This window comes from Tasmannia lanceolata, unplaced genomic scaffold, assembly GCF_043159265.1.
Source record: "Tasmannia lanceolata isolate RefF3 unplaced genomic scaffold, GAP_Taslan_0.1 ptg000006l, whole genome shotgun sequence".
Classification (NCBI taxonomy): Eukaryota; Viridiplantae; Streptophyta; class Magnoliopsida; order Canellales; family Winteraceae; genus Tasmannia; species Tasmannia lanceolata.
This window is the reverse complement of record NW_027518683.1, coordinates 19,414,784-19,428,650: the sequence shown is the minus strand read 5'-3', so window position 1 is coordinate 19,428,650 and position 13,867 is coordinate 19,414,784. Positions and strand designations below refer to the sequence as shown.

The 13,867-nt window shown below is 38.9% G+C and overlaps 1 protein-coding gene across 1 annotated transcript in view; it reads left to right on the top strand.

Annotated features, from left to right (window-relative positions):
* Positions 1-935: 935 nt before the first annotated feature.
* Positions 936-13,867, top strand: part of LOC143880021 (serine/threonine-protein kinase ATG1c-like) — a 28,157-nt gene continuing 15,225 nt past the window's right edge. Inside the window, exons 1-7 of the mRNA XM_077382772.1 lie at positions 936-1,728; positions 9,165-9,282; positions 9,395-9,453; positions 11,387-11,451; positions 12,773-12,866; positions 12,961-13,041; positions 13,413-13,521. Of these exons, the coding sequence (XP_077238887.1) occupies positions 1,486-1,728; positions 9,165-9,282; positions 9,395-9,453; positions 11,387-11,451; positions 12,773-12,866; positions 12,961-13,041; positions 13,413-13,521 (769 nt within the window). The 5' untranslated portion in view covers positions 936-1,485. The remainder of the gene's footprint in view (positions 1,729-9,164; positions 9,283-9,394; positions 9,454-11,386; positions 11,452-12,772; positions 12,867-12,960; positions 13,042-13,412; positions 13,522-13,867) is intronic.

Genomic DNA, 13,867 nt, shown 5'->3' with positions numbered 1-13,867 from the left:
GTCTGTACTATGTAAACCAGCCGGTGCCCACGAAAACCCACGTGATCAAGATTTTATATGGTGTAAGCCCTTATAGTCCAATATTTTTCAAAAAGTACTGTACGGACCACATCATAGGATGATCTAAACCGTCCATGTGATGGAACACAACGTAAATAGGTTGTGCCCCCAAAATCATTTCCATAGGGTGATCCTACCCCTCCGATCTATAGAGGTTTTCATAAATAATAATATGCAATTCCACCATAGATTAGAGGGCTAGCATCATCCTATAGAAATGATTTTTTGGGCACAATACGTTATGGCACAACCTATTTACTGTCCGGATCATCCTATAGTGTGGGAATAGGTATAAAAAAAAAAAACTGGATGACCTGGACCTTCTAGCCTATATGGTTGGGGTCTGGGTTCACAAAATAGGGATCTATAAGATTCCAAGTCATTTGTGACCCGGCTTGTCCTATCTGGACCCATACAGGTTGGGTTAAACCCGGCCCGGCCCACCCATTTGCCGGGTAACATTGGGGTAGGTTTCTACACACATGTGTAGATAAGTTATCTACACACTAGCTTAAAATACAGTGGAGGGCATATTGTTTGGGTGATATAAGCCATCCATTTGATTGGCCCTCACATAGATAGGGTGTCCAAAAAATATCAGTTTCTTAGGATCATCCCAACCCTACGATTTGTGGAGGTAAAATGGACATGTATAAACCTTTACAAATCTGTCCATTTTTTGCCTCCACGGTTCGAAGGGTTAGGATGATACTATGGAGCTGATTTTTTGTGGACACCCTATCTATGTGGGGGTCAATCAAATGAATGGTTTGGATCACCCAAACAATGTGGGCCTCCACTGTATTTTAAGCTAGTGTGTAAATAACTTATCTACACGTGTTTATAAACCGTTTTATCATTTCCCTGTAGTTAGCACGGTAGGGATGAGACGGGCGGGATATAGATTAGGTTACACTCGCGAAGCACGAAATGAAGCTAAAAATGGAAAAAAGTGAGAAGCAAGAACACGGAAACAGATATTCATGGTGACTAGATCGTAGGCTGTTATTTCTGTGTTGGGTAAATTCCGGTACAAGGTCTTTATTTTCTGTTTGTTTCACGTAATCACACTCCCAACCTCTACTTCTCCCAATTTTTTATATAAAAATCCAATAAAAATAATCCCTCTCTCTCTCTCTCTCTCTCTCTCTCTCTCTCTCTCTCTCTCTCTTCAATTTCAATGAAGAAAATAAATTCCTGACCCCCTTTCTGTTTTTTCTCTCCACCGATCCAAACCAAAACCCTCTCTCCTGAAGAGAAAACCGAGAAATCTCTTTCCCGATTCCTTTCAGATTCTCCTTCAGCTCCTGATTTTAAAAGAGGATTCCAATTTTACAACCGATTTTTGATTTTTTTCTGGAATTGGGATTCTGAGCTGGTTTTGGAGGGGTTTCTACGGTTTATTTTGAGATTTCTAGGGTTTCGATGGCTCAATCCACAAGCAGAAATAGGGTTTTGGGAGATTACATCGTAGGGAGACAGATCGGATCGGGATCTTTCTCTGTTGTATGGCACGGAAAGCATCGAATCCATGGAACGGAGGTGGCGATAAAGGAGATCGTGATGGAGAGGTTGAATACAAAGCTTCAAGACAGTCTCATGTCGGAGATCGAGATCTTGAAGAAGATCAATCATCCTAACATTATTCGATTGCACGACATCATAAAGGTTCGTAGAAATTCTTGCTTTTATTATCTATTTCTCGATTTTTTTCTTCTTCTCTTGCTTTAGATTTCATTGCTTTTGATCTAATTAATGTTCATACAGTGAAATCCCGAACCGTGTCCATTGATTTTCAAATAATAAAAAATTTCATATCTTTGATCCTATGTGGAAAAAAAAAAGAATAGATAAGAAATGAATTAGAAAAAGCGAACCTTTTCAAACTTTATTAGAAACGAGGAGATGAAGGACTAACAACAGTAAGTTATCTGCAAGGATAAAACAGTTCTAAGAAAGGATGTAAGCAAAATAGGGGCTGTTGTAGGTTTTAGGTAAATTTTGCAGATTGTTATGGGTGGTAACTAGTTTTAGAGGATTTTTATGGGCTGTGGATGGAGGAGTTAAGGGCTGTTTTACGTAAATGTAGAATGGTGAAAGGAGTCTTAGTTCCTGCATACGCAAAAGTAGGTGTTGGTTAAAAAACAAAAATTTGTTTTTGTTTCTTGCCCTCTCTTAGTAGCGGGAAAGGATATGGGATTCTAGGGGATTGTTTAGGATCGACTGCAGGTTACAGGTCAAACAGTCCAACGAAATTTTTTTAGAGTTGTTCAATTGGAGCCAGGATCTGAAATGATGGGGAGGATCGGATCGAGGACTGATAGGTTCAGGTAAAGGTCTAATTCTGTAACAGATTGAGGTATAGCTTCTGGACAGGTTCTTTTCATGTGCTTGTAAAGAATCGAGATTTCAATGAAAATCTTGTACAAAAAGTTTTAAAGGTGGGGGAAATTAAGATTCGGTTCAGGATGATTCAAGAATAGGATTTCAAAAAGATTTTGGGAGATATATGAATGACATGAAGCACGGGTACTCTCCGGAGGCCCACGTACCCGTGTCGGGTGCGTATCGAGTGCGGGTGCTCTTGGGTACTCTTTGGGTGCGTACCGGGTACGCATCCGGATTTGTGTACGTATCGGGTGAGGACGCGGTTCAAATTAAATCGAAAATTACAGATTTACAATAGAGGGGCTCTCCCAATTAACAAAAGGAGGGTTGAATATATCAAAAAAAAAAAAAATAAAATAAAAAATAAAAAATATATATATATATATATATATATATATATATATATAAAATTAAAAACCTAACACCTTAGAAGTAAGATTAGATTTTGGTGAAGTAATATTAGATTTTGGTGATGTTATGGTTATTTGATTGTTCTCCAATTACATTGTTTGAATTCTTTAACAAAAAAAATAAAAATAAAAAATAAATAAATATATATATATATATATATATATATATATTTATAAATATATAATAAAATATAAAAATATATTATATTCAGTGTACCCCCAACGTACCCGTATCCTATTTTTTAAAAAAAATCACGTATCCACGTACCCGTATCGTATCGTGTCGTACCCGCACCCCGTACCCGTATCCGTGCTTCATCACATAACATGATAGGGTTTGATATCTGGGATGATTGAAGTGAAATACAGGTGAGATAGAGGATAGAACGTGGGGAAAGGGTTAGAAAGGGGATCAAATGGTTGTAAGGGTTTGGAATGATACGTGTTGTGTTGATGGGGCTGAAAGATGGGGTTTAAGGGTATAGGATGATGATCAAATGTCAGGGAATATGTAGGGTGGTCATGGATTTAGGTATGGCAAGACAGGTGTGGGTAAGGGTTTCAAAACTCCCTTTTGTCATTGTGGACTCCCCTGAGTTGACTCCTTTTTAACTTGTCCAAGTCTGCATTTTGCCCTACAAAGTCAATCAAAACTCCTTTGACTCTCTCGAGTTATGACCGCATTAACCGAGTACTCAGCTGCATGCATCAACCGAGTACTTGACCGCGTTGTGACAAGTCGACTAGGATTTGTTTTGGCCGTGTTTTGACCCGCATTCTTGTTTTGAGACACTGGTTTAAAGGATGTGAATAGCAGGTTAGGGTGGTCAATGGTTTGGGGATGGGGGGTATGGAGATGGAATGTCGAGGCCTTGGGGTCATGGAGATGATGGTATGGTTAGGGTTGAAAGCAAGGAAGCTAAAAAAAAAGGTACTAAAGCAAAGATCAGTACTCATAGGCGAGGATCTCTTTAGCTAAATAACCAAGCTTAGGAGTAAATCATTTCATTCAAGTGATTTGCGAAGGGGCTAAAGGCCTTACATTTATAGACTAACATGAAAACCCAAGGGGTTTAACTCCTACTTCTTGTTGCACAAGGATCCTACTCCTACTGCAATCATTCAATCCGTAGAGATTTGTGACATTTGTCCCTAGGCTTATTCAACATTGTAAAATAAACATTTAGTCCAAATCACATTAACAAGTCCCAATAGCAAAGACCTAGTCAAACCCCAATAACTCCCATATAGACTCGGTCAAGTGTGCCCCCTCCCACTTCTCTCAAATGACACCACCTTATGTCATAATTGCCGCATGGGACCTAGCCACTTCCGGTAATCGCACTCTCGTATTAATAATTGTATTCTCCCAAAGTGATATTAGCACTCAGACTTGATAATGACACTCCTATGAAAATATTTTCCAAATTTATTTACGAGCCCCTTCAGGGGACCTCCCATTTAGAATTTCCTCCTTCCTCATGCCATACCAAGATTGTGGCTTTAGAGCTTGAATCATTATACCTTTGATAAATCTTTGAGGCCTTCTGATTACTATTATCTGTCACCAGCTGAACAAAAGTATCTGAATAGTTGAAAGCATTGTACATATCTTATGCGTCGTAGTTGAGGCGTTGAAATTCTTTCGCTGTAATCTAGGTACAATCGGAAGACCTTTCCATTTGGCACTACCACTTGTCGAGACAAGTTGTTCATCAAGAACATCTTCAATCACCTCTTGGATCTTAGGAAGAGAAGGTAGCCGTGGAGCATGTAGTGCGGCTGGATCGTCGACATAGTGTCTATGATAGGCTGTGAGATCTTCCACATTAAAAATTTGACTGATCCCCATGTCGTCTGGAAGTTACAATACATAAGCGTTAGAACATATCTTCTTCATGATCTTATACAAACACACACTTCTAGAATTGAACTTCTTATATGTGCCTTTTGGAAACTGCTCTAGACCCAATCGAACCATAACCATGTCACCTTCTTGAAACGCTACAAGGCGACGATGTAAATCCGTGCTGATTTTGTGAGCTTTGTTTCTAAGATTGATTCACTTTGGCTCCTCATCATGTTACTCGTATATATGCAGAGCGAAACCCTCCCTTTGAACACAGGTTCTCCGTTCTCACCTCTGATGGTGAAGGCATGACTGCATGAGATTAATTGGTCTCGTGGTTCGATCCCTGTGACTACCTCAAAAGGACTCCTTTCCTTGGATCTATTGATGGAGTTGTTGTAAGCTAACTCAACAATAGGTAAAATTTGATCTCATCTCGTTACATGGTCTCCGAATAAACATCTAAGTAAATCACCCAAACTTTGGTTGACTACTTCAATTTGGTTGTCTGCTTGTGAATGAAAGTAGACAAGAATTGAAGCTTTGTGTTTAGGTGCTTCCACAGTGTGCGTCATAATTAACTTGTGAACTTCACGTCTTGATTTGATATGAGTCTTTGGTAATTCATGGTCGTCTATCTTCTTGAGGAAAGTTGAGCAATATGCACTCCGTCTGAGGTTTTACTAGAAGGGATTGAGAAACATCCTTGAGAAACGGTCAACACTATAAAAATCGAGTCATGGCCTTTAATTGTCTTTAGCATGCTAAGGACAAAATCTATGCTTAAGTCTTTACATGGTTCATGTGGAACTAGTAGTGGCATGTATACGACAATATTATGTCTCTGTGCCTTTGCCAATTGACAAGTACGACACTGCCAGATAAGTCTTTCTGTGTCGTTCTTAAGGCTTAGTCAGAAGAATTTGTTTTCGACCATCACAATGGTCGTATCATGACCGAAATGTCTGTCAACACCTTCAGAGTGCAATTCCCACACAGTATGGTCTCTGAGTGATGTGACGAGAAGACAAAGGTGAGTATCTCAAAAGATGTACCTGTCATGCATTGTATAGTTTGTGGCACTGTCTTGTTGTCCAGCTACAATGTCTTCATAGATAGTGTTGTAGCCCTTGCATGCAGAATAGTGCTTCCTTAGCTTGTCGAAACCAACAAGATGGACGGCCATAGAATGCAAGATGTATAGGTTCAGACTTACAGAGTGCTTGATGATCTGAATAAAGCACGGACTTCTTCAATATTAATGCAGCCAATGTCGTAGTCTGAAGTATGCTGTACAACTCCTTGTCATATCTAGATGACTTCTACGCCTTGTTCAACCTTTTGCTATGGTAAGATATAGGGTGGCCACCTTGCATACGAATGCCTCCGAGCCCAGTGTTGGATGCGTCGCATCTTAATTCAAAGACCTTTGAGAACTCAGAAAGTTGAAGCACTGACGTCTCTGTCATCTTTGACCACAAAACTCTGCCCTTCATCCAAGTTAGTAGGTGCCAACTAATTTAAAATAGCTTTCACCTTTTCAGGATCAGCTTTTACATCATCAACATATATGGGAAGGATTTGGAGTCTTAATAGGGCAAGTATATGCTCTATATGAGGGGTCTTTGGACTGATTTATGTATGGTTGCGAAATTAAGAAATAATTTGGAGAGCTTTGAAGCCTTTTTCCAACTGGGTGGATTCATTTGATAAAAGAGCATGCCCTCTAGGTGTATTCCTTGACATCAAAGGTGGATTCCTCTGTGTGTTCTTCTCTAAGGGTGCGTTTGGATTACAGGAATCATGAATCGGTATTGGTAACAAATTCCAATCCCATTCCAATTACCCTGGTAAAAGGAATGCCAATTTCCATTCAAGTGTTTGGGTAAGCATTGGTATTCAAAAGGGAATCACTCATGATTCCGATTCTAGTGTTTGGTACCATTGGAATGGAATTAATCTTCAATAATTTTTCATATTATCCCAATTTGTTTCAACTGGTAGAAATGAGTAACTGCAATGATCTGGTCGCCAATCTGTTTATATGCACAGATCATAGAGATAGAATTCCATTCCACCAAATCTTTTCTCCATGGTATCAAATAGTTTTCTCCATGGTAAAAATCTAGCCCATTTTTTAGCACGTGCACATGGATCAACCTCCCCATAAAAGGATATTCATCAAGGGCTCACAAACAGGGAGAATACTTGAGATTGTAACCCAATCCATCCTCATACCTCCAACATCATCTCCTCAAACACACCCAATGTCTCAGCCACTTGACATTTTTGCAAAACCCAGAAATCATGGCATTCCAGGAACTTAAATACCTAAGTAGCATTTCGTCAAACACGTCTCAAGCACCACCTATGAACCAATATTCCGTATACAAGTGGACCAACGAATCATCCACGAAATAGAGTTACATAATCCACTTTAGTTCTTGCCTGCTCCTTAAACCATCAACATCCAGAGAGAGAGAGAGAGAGAGAGAGAGAGAGAGAGAGAGAGAGAGGGTTTTGATCACCCAGATACAGTGAGAGACAGGGAGAGAGAGAGAGATTTGCATACCTGGTTTGATTTATAGGGAACCCAACGAAAGAGGAGAGTAAGATGACATCGTTATTTTGGAAGGTTGAGAGGGATGAAGGTCTTATAACCTAATTTGGGAAGCTAAAATCGAGCAAAATAAGGCAAATATTGACGGCATTTTTTTTCTCCGATTCTGGGAATCAGAATACCACCCCTCTACGCGGGTATCAAATCGTGACCTTTATTCCCCTCTTTCTTCCGCCCGGTGTCGCGCATCATTCCTCATTCCGTTAGCCAAATAGAAACCAAACAGCGGAATTGGCTAAATCAGTTTCAGATACCGATTCCAGTGATCCAAACACACCCTAGGCAGATTCTTAGAGCCCCAAAAGTGGATTCTTTTGGTAAATCTATATATTTTCAGTCATAGTTGTTTTTTTTTTTTTTTTGCGTTTTCCATCAGTACGTTAAGCCTTTCATAATTAGTTTGTTTATCTCGGGTTAGATCTTTAGTTTAGTTTTCATCTTCGTATAGTCTTGTTAATTTTCTTTCTAAAACCCTACAACAGTTTTTCTCCAAACCCGCGTTTCTTAATATCTGCAAGCTTATTATCTTTGTTGTTCTAAGCAGACGATTTTTATTTCCTGAACTGGACAGCTACAACTATTCTTGGTTCTAAAGATACTTTTTCATTTGTAGTTCCAGCAGGGTTAAATTTGTATCTAAAAATTATTAAACCGATCCCAATCCTTCTTGTAGATCTTTTAATAGCTCAGTTATCCTTTAGGTTCAGTTCTACAGCATCCAGAAAATTCCCCCTAGTTCTGTATTGTTTTTTTTTGAATGGCCTCCAAGTTCTGTAATTACGACAATTTTTTCAGAACATTCACTCCATCCTTTAGGCTATTTTCTTCTCATTTCTAAACAAATTCATTCAAGATTTGTAATTCTAGCATATCCTTACAATATCTTGATTGGTTTTATCCTTCCCATAGCCTGTCCCACATCAGGTAGTTTTTAGAAAAATATCTATGGGGCTGTTCCCTTCCTGCACCAACTTGGAGGGGGTATGAAAGCAGCTTTCTCGTGGCTCAATAGCCTACTGAGGGAAAAAGCTAATTCATTTGGAAAAACTGATGATTTTAAATGAATCCCAGCTTTCCATCATATGACTTTTTGCATGATTGGCATCTCACCCAACATCTCAGATCCTGGCTCCAATTTGGCACCACAGTATGCCAGCATGTGTTAGGAAACCCTATATAGACACACTCAAGACATGATTTTGATAACAAAAGCACACATTTCAAGAAATAAGTTGTGTACGTGAAGAAGGCAAGAACCTAGTTCAATGTTAGTAGTAGAGACAACCCTACAACTGCTGGACTAGAAATCTAGCTGTGCATCTCTTTTTTCTTTTCTTTTGAATGAGCTGTGCATCTCTATAGTGAGTGATCGCATTCACAACCCTTAATCTTCCACTTTTAATAGGTAGTTGAATTTGGCATTGATAAATCTTTGACCCCTTTGTCAGAGGGATGCATTAATTTCACCAGGAAGATGTGAGGTAATTTGTTTATAAGTATATTCTGGAGTTCGTTGGTGTGCGAGATTCTATCCTTACTTGCATTCAGTAGGCGAGAGGGGCTCATGGACCATTTAGCTATTGTTTGATAGCTGATGAAGAATGAGGTCTACCTCAATGGGAAGCAGTTCTTTTCAAAAGATTGGATAAAGTGCTGGGATGCTCTTGCATCCTACTTATTTCTCTTAGCTGCATTTTGCATTATTTTGTCTTGAATAAAGTCATTGTTTCCGTGAAAAAGATGACTTTTTACTTTTTTGGTGCAAGAAAAAAGTTGGAATGCTGCAGAGCCATATTTTCATAAAATTTAATTTCTTGTATTATTTGTCTCACTTTAGACATCTGGAAGGGTACATCTTGTATTGGAATACTGCAGAGGTGGCGATCTTTCTATATATATACAACGTCATGGAAGTGTTCCAGAAGCCACTGCTAAGTACTTCATGCAACAACTAGGTGCATTTAGCTCTATTTTGAAGAATACCCATTCTACGTGGTTATTTTTTTTTCTTCTTTGACTAGACAAATTCACATTTATAATATGTTGTAAGGTTTGTTTCTTCTACAGCTGCTGGACTTAAAGTCCTCCGTGAAAACAGCCTCATACATCGTGATCTGAAGCCACAGGTATGTCTCACTATTCTTTTCGCTAATGTTTTCTGATAGACAATATGGTTCTATTGTTCATTCAGCCCCTCCAGGGTCATATTTGCATTTTTATGTGGGAAACTGTGATAACTGTAATGCTCTTTTATTTGCTTTGTTTTTACATGAACATTTTGGGGTCGATTTTTTGGATTGTCTTCATTTGCTGATATGAATGCGTAGAATGTAACTATTCTGATGCTTTATCTTTCTAACCCTGAATGTAGGGGTTAAGTGAGGATGCTTTAAGTGTATTAGATTCATGGCTGGCCCACATATGAGATTTTTTATTTCCTCTAGCTATAACTATATATATTAAATGACATAAGAACCAAAATTTTTTTTTTTTTGTTTCATGGCTGGCATCTCCAAGAGGCTTTGGTTATTGACACATCTTGTTAATGGTATAAATTTTTGGTAAAGCTTCAGACGGAAAGAAATTCCTTAGATGGATTGATGCCAGCCATTATTATTCTCAGTATTTTCAAGTCCTATGTTGAGGCTGTGTTACATGCTTAGTTGTGTCCCACTTAGACTGGAATTAATTAGTTTGTATTTTATAATTTTTGGACTTTGCTTTCTAGTTGTTTGGTATGGGTGGAGTCTTAGAGATAAGGGTTAGAATCTCTAGATTGGCTTGGGTAGGAGTTTTAGAGGAAGTGGTCAAGTGGCTGCCAAGTGGGTTTTCCATTTGGTATAAATAACATTTTTTTGAATGGTTTGGTATAAATAACATTTAGTAGCCTTTTTCAAAGGAATAAAGAATTTCAAACTAAAAACCGTGTATATGCACACACGAGGGCTAACCCTTCCCTCGAAGTAGGTGGAGAGGCGAATCTTCCCTCTAAGAAGATCAATCACGTTGCGAACTGATTTGGGTTCGTAACAATTGGTATCAAAGCCAAATGGAAAAAAGGCTACTAACATGTTATTTATGCCAAATGAAAAACCCACTTGGCAGCCACTTGACCACTTGCTCTAAAACTCCCACCCAAGCCAATGTAGAGATTGTAACCTCATCTCTAAGACTCCTCCTACCCATACCAAACAACTAGAAAGCAAAGTCCAAAAATTTTAAAAATCCAAACTAAGTTATTACTCTTAGTGGGACCCATCTAGGCATGTAACAGTCTGGTATTCATAGCTGATACAGCGCAAGCATCTTGTCTCAACCGCATTATGAAACAAAAATTTCTCAACGCTTAGCTGGATTTGCCCTAGGCCACCTTATAATTTGTCAGGGTTGTCCTTGTTGGCTTGGACTGGAACTCACAGTAGGACATGCTACTTTAATCCAGGCAACTGGCTGTCCTTTAAAATATGATGGTTTCATTAGTTGAAGCGTGTTAATAATATTAGTATTAGTTTGGTGTTTTAGAAATTGAAACTGTCTTCCAAGTATTTCATTACGTTTCCACCCATGGAACGTTGCATGGATGCATGCTCATGTCTTTCTTTTGAGAGATAGCGCTCTTTTATGTCAAGTTGGTGCCTTGTAGTGCTTTTGGTGGATAATTTTATGGAAAACATCATCTAGAGAAGATTTCTTGTGGTTTTGCCCCAAATGATGAAGTTAAATCCCAATCAAGTTAACATGCTATTGGCCTCTCTTCATGACCATCATTCAGTATTTATGTTATGTTGAAAGAGGTGGGTGTGTCACACACGACTTAGTTGTTAGGAAAATGTATTATGCTTGCTGTTGGATGCATACCTTCTAAGTTTGACGACATATTCTTTATTGCCGTGTGAAAAACTCATGGTTTCGTAGTGTTTCGTCCTCCTAGGAATTCATTTTGGAGCTTTTTTTCATGGACATTAATAATGTAGAAGGTCTAATGTTTAAAAATGGAAATTTATGTAAAATCAACCTTATCATTGTATGTTTTCTGAAAATTTTCATTTCGTGGAACAGAATCTTCTCCTCTTCACAAATGACAGCAATTCTCTATTGAAGATTGCAGACTTTGGCTTTGCAAGGTGAGCTATACTTTTTCTGGCAGGAAGTAACTATTAGTTGGTCAATTTGTTCATTCGTATATCACCGATTCCTTTATGGAAGTCCCATTGGGAAGAATTTTGTTAAAATGTCTCAAGGATGCACTGAACTGCTTTTGTGCTTACTGGTTCTCTGAAGGGATGTATCACTTTCTATTGAAATTTAATTCTGACATTACTGGGGAAAAAGTTTGCCCTGAAGCTTTGAGCCATGTAGCTTTTCCACCAGCTTTTGGTGGCTCTGGCTGCTTAAATTTTGCGCTCTTTGAGTCCTGTAACTTTTCCGCCAGCTCTTTTAGCCACCTTGTTGGTGCTATGGATAGAAAGAAATAATAGAGTGTTCCATGGTATATCTAAGTCTCCTCATTTCTTGTTCGTTAAAGTGATCACCCTATCCATTTCGTGGGATAAAATTCTCCCTTCCTTTATGTTTGTTTCGGCCTATAATCTTTGGGAGGGTTGGTCGGCAGTTTGCAATAGCTCTGAGTAGCGCAATATAAGTGTTCAAAATGGGATCCTCCTCGTTAAGGAATTCTAAATTTGAACTTTGACGGATCAAGTATGGGGAACCCAGGACCAGCGGGTATCGGAGGTGTCCGTAGAAATTGAGGGGAGATGTCATTTGGGCTTTTGCAGGGCCTATTGGAGCCGCAGATGCTAGCGAAGCTGAGGTTCGAGCTGTCCATCAAGGGATTAAATCCTTAGATAAAGAGTGCTTGGATAGGGTAATTGTAGAAGGGGATTCCCTAAATGTCATCCGATGGCTTAGGGGCTCTTTGGTTCCTCTTTGGAGATTTGCCCTCTTTTTCGACGAAATCCAAGATATTGTTGATGGAACCTTGATTACTTTTTTGCATGTCTGAAGGTCGGCCAACACTGTGGCGGACAAGTTAACGAAGGATGGTGTAGCCAAGGCGGGCCTTGAGATGTTTGATTTTCTTCTCTCTTGGGTGCTCGGATGCATTGTCTGTCTTTTGTTTTGTTCTCTTCTCTTCTTTCTTGTAATGCTTTGCTTTGTTCTCTCTTTTCCCTCCTTGTAATGCTTGGATGGACCATCTCGGTCTCTCCCTTGTTTTTAATGAAAATTGCTACCATTAAAATAAAAGAAACTTTTCCACCAGCTTTTAGTGGTTCTGGCTGCTTAAATTTTGCGCTAATATCTTCCCATACATTTCCTCCTATCATTATATATTTCTCTTGCCAAAGATGCAGTTTTGTTATACTGCAAATCCCTTGCATCTGTTTATCAAAAAAAAAATCAGCCTTTCAAAGTTCAAACTTTAGATTCTTTCAATGGTGGCAGATCCCTACAACCTCGAGGCCTGGCAGAAACTTTATGTGGTTCGCCCCTCTATATGGCTCCGGAAATAATGCATCTCCAGAAGTACGACGCTAAGGTGAAGCTTATCTTTTTCTTACAAATTTCCATTGCTATACTTTTTTCTCAAGCTCTCAAGCTGGTCTTCCATTCATGTTGCACTGGATACACAGGCAGATCTCTGGAGTGTTGGTGCTATCCTATTTCAGCTTGCAACAGGCAACACCCCATTTTCTGGGAATAACCAAACTCAGGTTTATGTGTTTTTTTTTAATATTTTAGCATAAAATTAGCCATTTATGTGGATGAAACTTCAGTGTAGTGAACATGGTTTGAAGTATTGGATTCCAGTACATGTCAGACACCTCAAATCTGATACACATCATTCTGTATTTGCCAATACAAGCATTGTATTGGATGATGGCGGTGTGTTTTTCTGGATGAATAGTATATGTATCAGACGGTGCACTCTCGTTTGTATCGTGCAGCTGGAAAACTGAGACGTATCAGCCAATACATCTCGGTATCAACAGATATTTCAATCCATGGTAGAGAAGTAGTTATTTTGCATACTTTCTTGGTTGCATACAATTGATCAACCTTTTTATCTCTTGTGTCGGTTCAGTTGCTACAAAACATCATGAAGTCAAATGAGTTGTCCTTTCCTCCTGATAAAAAGGACTTGAGCTTTGACTGTCTTGATTTATGTCAAAAGTTGTTGCGCCGTAATCCAGGTATGACTTTCTATTCCATGTAGTTTGTGATTAGAGAAATATTCGCAGATGTATGTTGTTTCTTCTGTTCAATACGAGAAGCATATCTGGTATGCTGATTTTAGAAACACATGACATGGGTCTTATCATCGGCAACCATAGCCTCTGGACATTGCATGTGGCAAATTTTTTTCGTTCTGGATATAATATCATTCCATTGTTTACATTTAGGAAAATACGTATATAATGTTTTGGGGTAGTGATATAAGCAAGGGTCGTGAACAAGCCCATAATTCAGCAAAGATTATTCAAGAGAGGAAGAGGGTATTGACAGCCAAAAGTAGGTCCGAAGGTGAACAAAACATCA